The following is a 15,616-nucleotide window of genomic DNA, read 5'->3' on the forward strand; positions in this document are numbered from 1 at the left end:
TAAGCAGGCATGTTATTTCGCCTTTGCCATTCCCTTTGGCTGCTTTCCTAACGTTCAATTTAATTGGACAAATGTTTCAGTGGCAAGGGAGTCTGGGATCAGAGTGAAGTTGGAGGTGAACTTCAGGACATTAGAGAAGAAAAAGTTTCAAAAGCTGCTTGCTAAAACAGCTGTGACATTTCTTACAAAGAGGAAAAGGGGCAAAGGAGTCTAACTCTTCCTCTGACAGCGTTTTGCACCCTGAACCTTCATCCAGCTGATTTACACCACTCCATACCACACCCGGGTTTGCATGTTTGCAAGCCAAGAGCCCTGAGTCCTGTGGAATGCCACAGGGTTTGAGCTTGCCTTTCCACATGTCACCTTCTGAGACAAATCAGGCAAAAGGGAATGAAACCATCATAAAATATGATGCTCAATGAAAATGCCATAGACCACAGTATCAAAAGCAACTGAGAGGCCAATCTAAAGCTGTTTTGCCTCTCTAACCATGATGTAAATATGGGATATGATGGAACAGGGATCACTCTGCTATGTACCTCAGGTGCTACAAAATTGGCTGTATAACATGGTGTCATTAACAGGCCGTTCTCAGCTCTCAGTTGTTTGGCAAATCCAAAATCGCAGATCCTGATGGAGTCGGGGTTACCTGACTCATCCATGTAAAGAATATTACTAGGTTTCAGATCTCGGTGAACAACCTGTAAAGAAAGTTAAAACTGTTATATAAAGTGAAGTAGCTGTTGCAATGATAAATGTCGGATTTGGTTTGTGTTGGCAGCTGGAAATTCTCAAGATTTACCATTTGAAGTTTGTTTCGGCCTATTTGGTGTCATGCCTTGATAAATGCTGACATTTACCAAATGATACTGTACACAGAGTCGTAAATTTAGTCATAAACCAAATAAATTTAATAATGATTTTCTATTTATCTCTGGTCTTCTGAAATTTTACAAATTTTCACTAAATTAGTATTCACCCATAACACACACAGATTTGAATTGAAAGGGCCATTTGATTTCAGATTGGCTATGTTGTCTGCCTCCTCTTCCCATAGGGTTAAATATATGTCCCCCCCCCCAAAAAAAATAAAATAGTGAGGCTAGTCCAGATATAAATGTTTATGATAAAGTCTATTATACCCCATGGCAGGCATCCCCAAACTGTGGCCCTCCAGATGTTTTAGCCTACAACTCCCATGATCCCTAGCTAACAGGACCAGTGATCAGGGATGATGGGAATTGTAGTCCAAAACATCTGGAGGGCCAAAGTTTGGGGATGCCTGCCCTATGGGTTTAAGGAAAGTAATAAGGATTAGCTCTTCGGTACGGAAGGTACTATCCAAATGTGAGATATTTGATATAGCATCCCTTATTGTACAGGCGTGTTCTTCAATAGTAAATTAGTAACTTACAAGTTTATGCACATTTTCGAATCCATTTTGGGTAATGCCCAAATAAGAAATAAAATAAAGATAACATTTTTAGAAAGCAGAAGAAATTGTACTTACTCCCTGGGAATGCAAATAGTTGACTGTCTTGGTAATGGTACAAAGGACAGCACTGGCCTCTCGTTCTGAGAAGCACTTCTGCCGAAGTATTCGATCTAAGAGTTCCCCTCCTCGCATCAGCTCCATCACAAGGTATACATACTTCCCATCATCATAGACCTATTCGTGCAGAGAAGCAATCAGGTGCGTGAATCAAGATTCTCCATCCATCCATTTATTTATTTCATTTATTGCCCTTCCTCCCTGGGATTTAAATGTCCTGTGGGCACTGTCTTAATGTGCCAGCACAAGGTTTTACCAGAAGAAAATGGAAGCTAAAGTAGCTGAATAGGAAACAGTAGATGGAGGAGATTCGTCTTTCACTTGATGCTTGGCGGTGGTGTTTAGAGAGGGTCCTCCTAAAACCCAACCTCCCAATGACATCATTTTAAATAAATAATCATAACATGCATGAATCCATAATGAAAAATATATAATTAAAGTGCTGATTGTAACAGGAGAAAATAGGAGCACTATAAAGCCTCTGGGAAAAAAAGATGGGGGAAAGAACTTGTTTTTTATGAAAGGGAGTACATAAGCCAATCCCATCTATAATAATCACAACACATACTCCCAATGGCAGTATGTTAGATGGATAATTTAAAGAGAGAACCAGTGCCCAGTTCTAGGCTCTACCTGACTGATGGTTGTATACTCATATAGAATGCAGCATATTGCCACATCTTAAAATTAGCTGCTGTTTCTTTAATACAAAAGGAACTGAGTCAGCATGAGTCAGTGGCCTACAATGAATCGGCAAAGCCTGCATGACTCAGGCAACCTTTCACCTACATATGTCTGTATATAGAGTGGTCATTGATGGTGGGTTGGTTGGAGAAAGCTGGTAGTGTTGATGTGTGTACAGTTGGTTGGTCATTTTGCAGATAAAGACTTTTAAGAATAAAAGCAGAAAATACTCTGCAAGGGCACTCTTCTCGTGGACTCTTTTATGCCAATCAAGAGTCCGAGGACCAGGCTGAGGAGACAAAGGAAGTCAGAACCTTTTCCTTGTCAAACACTGACAATCGTTTGGAGATATACGTGAATAACTTGGTGGGAAACAGTAGCAGAAGTAGCCTCCATAATCCATAGCCCATTCCGCTTCTGCCTGCTGCACATTGGTGAAGAAACCACTTGTTTCTTCTTTTGTCTCCTCAGGAACCTACCGTGTTGATAGTAGTAACTAAGTGCAGTCAGAAATCTTGACAACACATTGCTGATTGTCTAGTTTGACCGTTCTGGTTTTGGTTATTTTCAAACCATCTAGAAGCTCCATGTGAACATCAAAGTCCTTGCATCTCAGAGCTCCTGATTTTATTTATTTAAACCTTTACTTTATGACCCCTCCCCTGGAATCTAGTGTAACTGAGTCACCAGTAAAAAGAAAGGAAGTTATTTTCCTACAAGTAACATGAATACATTTAACCAACCTCAAATCTCCACTGAGTCATACATGCACAAAATGTAGCTGGAATTGGCTTCACACCACTGTCTACAACCAACTGTTCATATTTTTCTGCAGTTCTGTTTGGTGACTTGAGAAACCACTTACATCTTTGAGAGTGATGATGTTTGGGTGCTGTCCATATCTCAGAAGAATCTCAATCTCTTCAGAGGGATCCCTTTTGCTTTTATCAATGATCTAGAAGAAGAAGAAGAAGAAGAAGAAGAAGAAGAAGAAGAAGAAGAAGAAGAAGAAGAAGAAGAAGAGGAGGAGGAGGAGGAGGAGGAGGAGGAGGAGGAAAAGGACTCAATGGTAATTAGGTGTTGTATTCAAGTAAAGGTGCAGCTAGCATTCATAAGCCTCCTTTGTGTGTTTACTCAAAAGAAGAGCTTCAAAGAAATGGAGACATACAGTGCATCAGCACACTAAAATTTCAATTAGCAATAACTGAGCCTCGGATTAACCTCATCGGTTACAATGCTGCCACAGACTCATTGAGATGCATCAACTCATTGGTTAAGCGGAATAATTAAAAACAGCAAATTGTAAAGGGGGGGAGGGAATCTTCCTAGCTATTAAGAACAAATAGATGTCAATTCTAGAGGTGAAACATAGAGAAAGAGGTGGCAGTTTACGTTGCTTGAACTATTCTATTTGGTATAACATGTGTTAGGATACAATAGTTTGCTTCCAATAAACCACAAATTGAACTCCACTCCTGAAGCAAGATTTCCCCATGATATACCCCATCCTCCACCCAACTGGTGTGGGGATAGGGTACTGGGGCTGCGAATGGAGAGGATAAATTATGGTGGAGTCCGTTGTATGAGTAAAAGTGCTTAGATTGTGACAGGGTCCTTTTGGATCTAGCCCTGTATTTGTAGGGCATATGTGTGGGATGCATGGATGCCACCACGACGCCAGATACCAACCATAGTGAAATGCATTTTGGGAGGTGGTGGTAGAAAGAATTCATTTGTAAATTTTGTGGATCATTTCATATTCAAGTCACTCTATAAGAAAGAGCAGATCCACTAACTATGTGTAAAATGAATGTAAAGTCCAGGGGTGGGAAGAGCATTAACAGACATATAATGCATGAATTTTAAAGTGGCAGTTTTGTCTAAAATTAATTAATCTGTAATATTAATACTGAGTAAAAATACTGGAGGTCTTTGCTGCTGTGAAATACATGGGTTTCCATTTAAATTCCTCTCCTTAAAACAAGTCTTTGAGTGGTTTTTATCTGCTTTTGTCCCCCCCCCCCGATGCCAAATTACCACTGTTGTAAGAAAATTACTATGGTATTGCTAGCGTTATTTTAAAAGAACATGGCATAATTCTATTTTCCCTCTCAGATGAGAGGTATTATGATTTTAACTGTTTGTAGGGGATCTTTTCTTTTTTTGCACAGTTAAGCTTGATTAGCTTCAGCAATTCATTTGTGCTATGATTAACTTTTCTATAACATTGGAATAATCACTATTTTGAAAAGAGATAAAGGAGAAACACACACACACACATTTTGAGCAGCGTGGTCATTAGTACAGAGTGTGCCATGATATCTGCTGGCATTATTGGTTCAGTCACTTCCACTATTCATTGACTCAGCAATCATAACACGAGCCTCCAATTGTATTGCTATTAGCACTCTGGGCATTTGAACATTAAGCCCTTTAATTAAGCAATTCACAAAGCATCTATCAGTTGGGCTAAATTAACTCTTATGATAAACTTGGATCCCAGATAGTGCAATAAATCATAATGCCGTTACACAAATCTAAAGAGCCTAGGGCTTGCTGATCAGAAGGTCGGCAGTTCGAATCCCCGCGATGGGGTGGACTCCCATTGTTCGGTCCCTGCTCCTGCCAACCTAGCAGTTTGAAAGCACATCAAAGTGCAAGTAGATAAAGAGGCGGGAAGGTAAACAGCGTTTCTGTGTGCTGCTCTAGTTCACCAGAAGCGGCTTAGTCATGCTGGCCACATGACCAGGAAGCTGTACGCTGGCTCCCTCGGCCAGTAAAGCGAGATGAGCACCACAACCCCAGAGTCGTCCATGACTGGACCTAATGGTCAGGGGTCCCTTTACCTTCACCTTAAGGTGAGACCACATTTGGAATACTGTGTGCAGTTCTGGTCACCTCACCTCCAAAAGGATATTATAGAGTTGGAAAAGGTTCAAAATAGGGGAACCAAAATGATCAAGGGGATATAGAGCAATTCTACTCTGAGGAAAGGCCTGATAAGCAGCATCTCTGTGCTTAAAGTTAAAGACCTTGGCAGGTTTATACCACGGCAGGTGGTCCATCAAATACTATTGAATAATACCAGTAGCAAATAAAATATGTAGGGAAAACAATATGTAAACAGCCTTAGATGCATGCAAATGCAAATTAGTTGTGACTTTCCATAATATATTTCAACTGAGGCTTTCAGTGCTAAGCAAGTTTCCCACCTCTGAATCAACAAAATATAGCAGTGGTAGAAGGAGAAGACTCAGCTACAAGGAAAAAAAAGATACAAATTCACGGGCGCAAGAAATGCAAAGACATACAGAAACTGAAAAACCAAGTTTGATTGTACATGTTTGAAGATGTATATCACAGAAATATTATTTGCTGGTTGTTATATCATTGCTGCTTTGCAAATGATTCTGCTAACAGTGAATGGATAAAGTTTCCCTGAGAATGAGTGTGCAAGCTCCAAATGTGTATATGATCAATTGTTTATAATAAATTTCTTCTCCCCTCAAGCCATTGAAATTCTGCAGATGCCAGCATGACAAGGTGATGTCTTACCTTCACGGCAAACTCTGCTTCTGTGGATTTGTGTACACACCTCTTGCATACTGAGTAAGAGCCAACACCGATGTCCTCCTTGATTTCATAACCATCTGTAAAGTGAATATTGTTCCCATGTAACTGCTATAGAGGAAAACAAAACGATAGCATAAGAAGGCAGGTCTTATGGCTGTATCCCACAGAAGACCAAACAGAGATGAAAACTAAAAGACAATTGTTCCTCACATAGCCTCAGTTCTTAATTTATGCCAGCCCAGTTAACACTATAACCCAGGGGTGTCAAACTCAAATTCATCGGGGGCCGCATCAGCAGTTTGGTCACCCTCAAAGGGCCGGTTGTGTCTGTAGGACTATGTGTCCACTCTTTATTATCATAAATTATTGTCACTGCATTCAATTATTACTGTTTTTTTGTAATAATGTAAGCTCATTCCCGCCCCCACGCGGATCACATTCCTGCGTCATGGCGTCATGGCGCGTGTGTGGGAGGGGATGTAAACGAGGGAAATTTGAACAAAAGGTGGGGATCGACGGCTTCCGGGGGGGGGGGGGGCTCAACTAAACCTTCGGCAGGAAGGAGAAAGCCACTGCTGGGATTAAAAACCTCTCCCGCCCTGCGCACACCCAAACCCCGCTAGGCAGGATGCCACACGCTGCAACCTACCCCATGCTTTGGAGAGGGGCAGGAACATGCGGTGCAGCGTCAACTCCCTGCTTTGCTTTTGCATCCTCCCTCCTCAGCGCCAGAGTCCCTTCCCCTTGCGCTGAGGGAGGGCAGCGGATTTCCCGAGGAGGAAGGCGGCGGCAGCCCCAGCGGACGTGCATCTTCGCCTCAGAGCTGCTCTTCCCCCCACCCGCGCTGTTCTCGTCTTCGCCGCTGCCTCTCCCTACCGGGACTGCAGGCAGAGGAGGCTTGAAAACCTCCCCCCCCCAAATCCCCCTCCCACCTACTCAAACCGCGAGGCGACTCCATCTGGAGCCCTACATCACGAGGGGCTGAGAGGAGGCGGCAGCAGAGCAGGAAGAGCAGGAACCCGTGCCGTCGCCGCCGCCTCCCTCCCGGCCGCCCCCCAGGGAGCAGCTCTGCCGGAACTGAGAAGCCAAAGGGCGGCTCGGGGGTGGGGGGCAGAGCAAAAGCCAGGCACCCTCCCGAGTGTCTATGAGGAGAAAACGGGGGAAGAGGGAAGAGAAACCCGGCTCCATCAAGAGAGCGGCTGTTGCGCTTCGCCTACTTCCCCCTCAGGCTCACTCCGCGTCCCTTTCGCCCGCTCGCTCGCCCACCTCCCGGATGCAGCCGAGGAGAGGAAGGGAAGCGGCGGGTGGCGGCTCCCCAGTGCCGCCTCACTCGCTCTCGGAGACAACAGCAAAGCCCGCCAAAAAAAAATCCAGCGCTGCTCCGTCCCGGCACCAACTTTGCTGGCAGTGCCTGTAGGGCTTTCCTACCTCCTCGGCGGGCTTCCTCCTCCTCCTCCTCCTGCATCTCACTTCCCCGTCTGGCCGCTGTGCCACCGCCTCCCTCAGCCTCATTCGAAATTGAAATTCCCTGGCCAAGGCCTCCGCCTGCAGCCCTGCCCCCGGTTTTGACCCTCGGCCAATCACAGGCTCCAGAACTACTGTCAGCGGCTATTATCGGCAGCAGCTACGCGGGCCACATGACGAGGTCTGGCGGACCGGATTAGGCCCCCGGGCCTTGTGTTTGACACCCGTGCTATAACCCTTTGCACACTTACTTGAAATTAATCCCACTGAGTTGAATTCTCAGTGGGACTTTATTCTAAGTTAGGGATGAGGAACTCTGGATCCTCCCAATGCTGGATTTCAACTTCCATCATCCTCGACCGTCGACCATGTGGGGCTGATGAGAGTTGGAGACCAGCATTGGGAGAGCAATGAGTTTCCCCTCTCTGTTCTAAGCAAACATAAATGGAAGTAGGCTGTAAATGATGCTATAAATTAGTGTTATTTTTTTTATATAAAAAAATACATTGCTCTCTGGATGTTTTAATACAAGCATCTCATTACCAGAGTAAGGCATTAAAACACACACACATTATAATGCATGCCTGGAAGAGTTCCAGTTTCCCATATTAGCCACCTGGAACTATATCAGCTACTATTACCTAGAGCAGGCATCCCCAAACTGCAGCCCTCCAGATGTTTTGGCCTACAACTCCCATGATCCCTAGCTAACAGGACCAGTGGTCGGGGAAGATGGGAATTGTAGTCCAAAACATCTGGAGGGCCGAAGTTTGGAGATGCCTGACCTAGAGGAATCCCCCCACTTTCAATTACATATAAGAAACAGAACCCAGGGCAGGGCTCTGAAGACATTTGAAGGATTGACCCTCCTGCGTGAATCTAACCATCAGCTGCAAACATTGTTGGTGGCTCTGCACTGTGGTCCTCTCCCAAAGCAGGTGCAATTGGTTGGGACTTTTTGGTGGTAGTGCCTTAATTATGGAACTCCCTCAAAAGAGATGAGACTAGCCCCTTCCCTCTTGTCCTTTGGGGAAGCAATTAAGACATTTTTTGTTCTGCCAGATTTTCAATGCTTTTTAAACTTCTTTCTAGTTATGGGTTTATCTGTTTCTTGTGGTTTGAAGTATAACAGGGGGCTTTTCGAGAGCTGTATATAGGAGTAGGCTTAATTTTTAACGGCTGGAAGAAACCGGTTTCTTCTTTCCCAAAGCACCCTTGAAATCTCTTGCTTGCTTTCTCTCATAAAAGTGAATTGCTGCCCTTTAATCCTATGGTACAAACATTTGGAGACATTGCTGCTCCTCTGCCTACTTGTCATTCTTGATGCTGAGAGGCTTGCCTGCAGGGGCATCCAATAGATCTCTGTGCAGAACATGAAAGAGAAGCACTGAGCTTCTCAGGGGTCCTTACAATATGCAAGTTCTCCTTCCATATAACCATTGCCTGCCATATTTCCGGTGTTTAATCATTCTACCAGATTTGGCTAATGAAAATGGCATTATATATTGCATACATGCAAAAACATCACACTGAAGGCAGGCAAGCACCACAGCATTTCAGGTAAAAGTCCGGGTCCCAGTGACTAAAAAGAAAGAAAACCTACTAGAGTACTGCAAGCTTCTTGAGATTGCATTTAAGTGTCCCATTATGATTTCAACTTGCATCATGATTTCTGTCAATAGGACTATCACAATCAGGAAAATGTATACAATACTAAGGAATAGGCCTAACACTAATGTCCAGCCTGTGCAAAATATTGTGCTTTGGGCTTGTGTCTAACATTCGTAAGGGTCAACTGTGTTCACCCTGGATATCTGCAAATATGGCAGACTGCTATCAGCCTCCAGTGACCATACACACATGCACACACTTTCACCAGATGCATCCTTACCTGGACAATGGGGTGAACTGTGATTTTGTGGACGTCTTGCTGTGGAGGCTCCTGTACCAAGTTGGATGCAACGAAGCTGAATCCCCTGAAGAGATTATGAGCGTTGGCACTTGGAGGGACGCCTGGGGAATCTGCAGAGGAGGTGAGATATGATTCAAGGGATGATTGGGGATTCCAAAGCCAATACAAAGAGAGTACAATATTTCCTTCAGGAAAGTAGAGTGCTACAATGCAGGCCCTACCAAAAGAAATAACTCCAGATTAAAAAGTTGACCCAACTAACAGCAGGCTACCTTAGTGGGCGCAGGACTGAATGTGTGGCACACACAGCTCTGCTCCTCACTGTGAGCATCTCCTACTTGGGGCAGCTGCCTCACTCTGCCTGTGCATGCAAACTCTTCCCAGTGCACCTTTACTTAAACATAAAGCTGTCTCTGTACTTTCAGGAGTGGCAGCGTGAACATAATGGATGGTGGGACGAGGAGCCAAGGTACAAAATTACTTTTAGAATTGGGAGCAGCATACTGCAAGATGAGCCCATGCCAGTAACTCTCCTTTAAGCTTTAGATGCTAGAACATTGGTTACTGAACAATTTTCTTTTTTATTCTTTCTGCTGTGCAGATTGCAGAACTGGTTTGCAGCACAACAGTACACAATTTATATACGGCTAATCCAGGCTTCCTCCAACTCGGCCCTCCATATGTTTTTGGCCTACAACTCCCATGATCCCTAGCTAGCAGGACCAGTGGTCAGGGATGATGGGAATTGTAGTCTCAAAACATCTGGAGGGCAGAGTTTGAGGAAGTCTGAGCTAATCTGTTGATTTGCACCAGTGCAGACACAAACTAAAGGTGAAAAAAGATGACCAAGCAGCCAGTTATTTAGGCAGTCAGTTAGCAAGGCTGGGAGATGGCAGTCTATGGCTGTGTGCACATTCTTGTTTACTCTTCATCCTGTGTGCTCTGCTGGTTTGGGAAGCAGTGTACACATGATATTAACCAAAACCCACACCTTTCCTGTTATTTTTAAATGAAATAGTACATTCTGATGTGTTTCACCCTAAATCAGCTTCCAAATGAATTGGGAAAAGAACGGAGCTGCATTTTAATCTGGTAATGTGAACATAGCCTATGTCATCCAATCACCTGAAGACTTTACTACTCTCCTGTTTCCCTGGATTTCTGAATGGATACAGATGTGTTGGAAATTCTTGTCCACATCACAGTTTCTCTCTATGCTAGTATTACTCCAGATTTTATAAAGCTGAACTGGTGTGGTAAGATATCACAGTATGGACTCCTTCCATGTAATCTGGTCATGTCACAAAATGCTGGAGGCATAGAAAGGAACATTGCTGCTGCAGCAACCACATTGCCAGAGAAATGCAAAAGCTCACACTAACTTGATCTCTATAACTGAGAAATTGCCTCAGGTTATAAGAGCGGTGACTGACTACAGCAATTTGAGAACTCTGCAGTGAATGAGCTAATTTGGTTTTAGCTTGGGACAGAAAGGAGCAATTTCTGAAGCACTATTACTGTATGTCGGAATCTTATGCAGGGAGGAAACAGGAGATATGAATAGGGTGGGTCAAAGCATAACACTCTCTCACTCATATGCATCCCTCCCCTTGCTGCAAATCTGGAAGGGGGAAAAAAGGCTAGTGTTTTATTAGGTTTTGCTTAGAGCTCCAATATTTCCAGCAATGTGTAGTCTAGTTGCCATAGGAAACTGTGGTGTTATAGTATATATAATGCAAGAGACACCTATGGAAGAACAATGTACCTGTATAACTGATTCTTGGGTTCTTGGAAGAGCCAGAAAATTTTAGTTACAGAGAACTAAGTAAAAACTGTATGAAAAACTATCTGGATTGGTATCCTTTTCCCCCAGGATCACCTGGTCATAATGTTCATAGAAACTTATTTTTATTGTTTCAAAAGAGGGGTGTCTGGTGAAGGGGGAGGAAGGCTACTTTCAAAATATAGTTAGACATTCTGTGTTTGCATTAAGATCCCACAAGACTACCAGCCCTATCCCATGTTATGTACTGGATTTGAAACTAATTTTTACATATGAACTTGTTTTAAATTGTTTGTATATGGGATTCTTTTTACATATGGAATTGTTTTTGTTTCTACATATGGGATAAAAAAACCCTTTTATTGCTGATGTTTTTAATGTGACATCGCTTCAAGATACTTAACGGGAAGTGATTCATAGATGGAATAAAACAAAACATTCATAATTATCTTTTCCATTGAATTTGTTTATTTTAATTATCTTGCTGCTGTTCCTGGTTACCTGTTGGTGTCCGTGAAGTGAATTCAGGGTCAAAATGAAAGGTGTCCTCTGGCCGTCCCACAGCAGGTTTAAAAGGCGGCATGATTTCTTTCCTGTACAGCTTCTGCAAAACACCACAAATGATGGATTAAAATAATTGCCAAGAAGATACATAAAAGAACAAAAACACAGGAAATATATTTTAGGCTACAGTCCATGGGTGTAGCCCGGGAGGGCAGCTGCCCCCCCCCAGTAAATAAATAAAAGTACTTAATTGACCAATTGTATCACAGATAACTCAGTTCTGCCCCCCAACATAAAGCCTACCCCCCCAAATAAACCCTGACTACGCTCATGCTACAATCCTATACACACTTACCTGGGAATAAGCCCTATTGAACACAATGGGCCATACTTTCAAGTATACATGCATAGAGTGGTATTGTAATACATACATTGCATCTTGTGTTTAGTGCTAAGCCTAGGAAAAGGTGGGAAGATCACCCTTGAAATATTCTAATACCCAAACATCTATTTCCTCTATGCTTAGCAGTATCACACAAGTCAAATGAGGTATTAGCGTGGTAATGTGCCATGATGCAATGTGTGAAAACAACCACTAAGGGGTTTCTGTGATCGTCAGCCCTGGGTGGGGTCTTCCTTTAAATGGGAACAATAACTGATTTACCTTACACAAAATTGCTGTGAGGACAGATGAGGTAAGGGTACAAAGTGCAGCTCCTTGCACACAGAGCTGACACGTGGATGTCTATTTGCAGACACGTGGATGTCTAACGCTGCTGACTACATACTAGAGAAGGGAAAAGGCAAAGTGGAGGTCTGAAGTAAGCCTTTTCACTCCCTAACAAGTGACTGGCACTGTGAAGACTGCGACAAGCAAGCAACCATCTGTTTGATGCCGCATGTAATCCCACTCAAGAATGTGAGGGGCTGTTTGTTTATTTATTTATTTATATTGTGCAAGAAAAAGACAGACAGACAGACAGACAGGCAGACAGAGAGAGAGAGAGAGAGAGAGAGAGAAGACTTAGGTGATCCACGTGCAGGAAATAGATAAGCACTGCAAATCCTAATGTGCTGAATGAGGTAAGAGTTGTTTAAAAGTTGATTTTAAAAATGCTTCAAAGCAGACTTGTGAACACATATTTAAGATGGAAGAGGGGTGTGGGGTGTTTGTTTATTTCTCACAGTTAACTTTTTAAATTCGATTGCAACTTCCTCCACTTGTTTGTTGTTCTTATTGATATTGTTTCATATCAGGCCAATATTCCTGTCAGAGTTTTCTTTGTTTTGACTGGATTCTAATGCCATTTGCAATGTTGCTTTCTCAAACTCTCCTTTACACATTTCCTTGCGCAGAGCTTTGCTTCTTGCTGCTATTGTGTGTTTCCAATAACTCTGCCCAGGACTTCAATGTAAACCTAACAGAGGACATGTTCTCCTAGGATCCATATAACGTACCATGAAGAAGAAGAAGGAAGCTACCATGAGTCACATGTTAAGCATCATTGCCATTATTTGTGAAGATATGAATGCTTTGTGTAACAGAATTTCCTTTTTAAAAAATAGGTAGAAAAATGAGAGAGGCAGATGTAAACACATGTTCTATATGCATCTGGCAGTCATCATCTGGAAGGACGCTCATTTAATTGAATTAAGCATTATTTAGTCATTTCCTGCAATGAATAGCACTGTGCAGATGTTCACACAGTGTAGAAATGAATGCATGGGGATGACGGCAGAAGATTCCACCTGGTGACTGTGTTCCATTCATTAATGGAAACCTGTGCATATGCGTATGTACCTTTGTCCAAATAGTGCACTCAATGAGCCATTTGTATGTTCCATGTTTGCAAGGTATGGTCCACCAATCCAGAACCAATGCTTGTCCCAAGGGCTCAGGTGCACAAGCTCCAAAGGGGGGCAGGGGGAGAGAGAACAGGCACAGTCTTATGTTCCCTTCTCTAAGATTGTCCATTTCCAGACTATTTAAAGGTATGCACAGAGCTAATGACTTTGATGAGAAACTGAGCTGATCTCCAGATACCTTCCAGAAATAGAAAGGCAGCACTGCAGCTAGTGACGCACAGCAAAGCGAAAAAGCTGCTCCGCACAGGGATGAAGGAATGATTTCCCCGAACTATTATACACTTGCTACACAGGAACATGAACACACAATCCAGTAAGTAGACACAGCGATGAATTATCTTCTGGAAGATTATCGAGTCTCAACCGTTGCACTGACAAAGCGATACTGTCAGGAGACGCCAAAAAAGGGCATCACTTTAGATCTATGAATCACTTTTCCATTTCTCTGTTAATAGGCACACATAGCTCATTTCTATTTTTAACTTCAGTTGATGTTTTTGATGAATATATTTCTTAGGCGGCAGAACTGGATAAAAACAAAACCCTTCTCCTTTGGAGTCTCTGCACTTGGGGGCTTTGTTAAACGGTCAGATGAATTCCTCAACGGCATCTCACCACTCTGAGTCTTCAGCCTCTGCTGGTCCATATACACAGAGGATGGATGACGACAAGTAATGAAGTTGTTGTAGGGTGACCTCACAATACAAGGGGCAGCTTCAGCACATCTTAATTTTTTTAACTGGACATTTCCAAAACTGTTGCTTTATTCCTGAAAAGCAGATGCCACAATGCAGACTCGCCCTGGCTGGATGCAATTAAAGCAGAGTAATTAAGCGACTTTTGTCATGCTGGCCACATGACCTGGAAGCTGTACACCGGCTCCCTCGGCCAATAATGCGAGATGAGCGCGCAACCCCAGAGTCGGTCACGACTGGACCTAATGGTCAGGGGTCCCTTTACCTTTACCTTTAATTAACAACCAGAGGTTTATTATTAGGCCAAGCTGGGGAGCATAAGGATTTGGAAGGTGGGAGATAAACACTTGTAGCACTAGATTTTAATGGGATTTGAGTGCAATGTCCAGTGCTAATGTTGTTTTTAAAATTGTTTTAATCATTACTGTATCTTTAATATGTTTTACCCTTTCGTATTTTATCTGTGCCTTGAGTTCAAGTCTGGAGAAAAGGTAGGATATAAATGTCTGTTGAGACATTCTCAAAATACAAGGTGTATATTTGTAATATTTAATAGCTATTTTATTAAATGATTTGTTTTTTAAAATACAGAACATTTAATTAGTTGGCAGCCTTAAATACCGTACTTATAATTAGTAATGGGAACTGTGGTGTGGTGTTTTTATTCTGAAACAATGCTTCCATCAAATGTGAAGGGAAAATATTATAAGAATAATGTGGCATAGGTAATTAGACTGTCTTTACTTCTCTTATTAGCATTTAATGAAAAGCAGTCTGAATACTTTGGATCATAACCAGCAGCGAAAGTAAGGAAGGTTTTCTTCTCCATCAATAAAAGATATCAATATTCATACCATGTGTGCTGAATGGGACAAGAGGTATAAGAAAGACTAAAAAGTGTGTGATCTTGGAACAAAACTGAGCTCATTGCTGACCTTTCCCAGTAATAACAGCGATGAGAAGAAAGCACCTGCATTAGCGCTATTCCTCGTCTCTAGCCACAAAGGCGTTTTCAGCAGCTGGAAGCATCATTATAAGACATCAAGGACTAGTTTCCGTTCAGAACTCATGCTGGTTCATATTCAGAAAACCATCAAGTCAAACAGACTATCTGCCGTTACTGGGCTTTTAAAATCTACACTCAACCCCCACCCACCCCTGACCTGAAATGTCCCTTGCAAATAGTGGCGTTGCCAGTCTATGCCTCGGATGAACAGCCTTAGACAACCAGGCTGAAATAGTAACATTAAAATCCCATTCATAATTATGTTGGGTTGAATCCAGAAAAACTTTATCTGAACTATAGGCACATTATGTGGAAATTAGTCTTTCACATTTCAATTATATTTACTCATTGGTGTCCATGGGGGGGGAGCGGTCCCCTTCCCAGATGATCCATAGCCCCCAGATGTGTAGCTTTCTTTCATTAAAAAGTAGCTGTCTAGCAGTTGTATAACCTGAGATTAGAAATGTAATTTTTAAAGAAATTTTTAAACCAGGTTGGGAGAGGGGGTGGAATTGGTGTCGTCGTCCCCCGCTAGAGATTTCAGAAAAGAACAGAATTAATTGGGGGGGAAATGCCA

At 42.7% G+C, this 15,616-nt stretch overlaps 1 protein-coding gene across 2 annotated transcripts in view; it reads right to left on the reverse strand.

Moving 5' to 3' along the window:
* RPS6KA2 (ribosomal protein S6 kinase A2) overlaps positions 1 to 15,616 on the reverse strand; it is a 169,731-nt gene that overhangs the window by 10,169 nt on the left and 143,946 nt on the right. For both annotated transcript variants that reach the window (XM_088666336.1, XM_088666337.1), the window contains 6 exons: positions 11,470 to 11,572; positions 9,165 to 9,295; positions 5,792 to 5,917; positions 3,102 to 3,191; positions 1,511 to 1,669; positions 540 to 701 (listed from right to left, as the gene is read on the reverse strand). In XM_088666336.1, the coding sequence (XP_088522462.1) occupies positions 540 to 701; positions 1,511 to 1,669; positions 3,102 to 3,191; positions 5,792 to 5,917; positions 9,165 to 9,295; positions 11,470 to 11,572 (771 nt within the window). The remainder of the gene's footprint in view (positions 1 to 539; positions 702 to 1,510; positions 1,670 to 3,101; positions 3,192 to 5,791; positions 5,918 to 9,164; positions 9,296 to 11,469; positions 11,573 to 15,616) is intronic.

Source organism: Zootoca vivipara, chromosome 3 (assembly GCF_965207765.1).
Source record: "Zootoca vivipara chromosome 3, rZooViv2.hap1.1, whole genome shotgun sequence".
NCBI classification, from domain to species: Eukaryota; Metazoa; Chordata; class Lepidosauria; order Squamata; family Lacertidae; genus Zootoca; species Zootoca vivipara.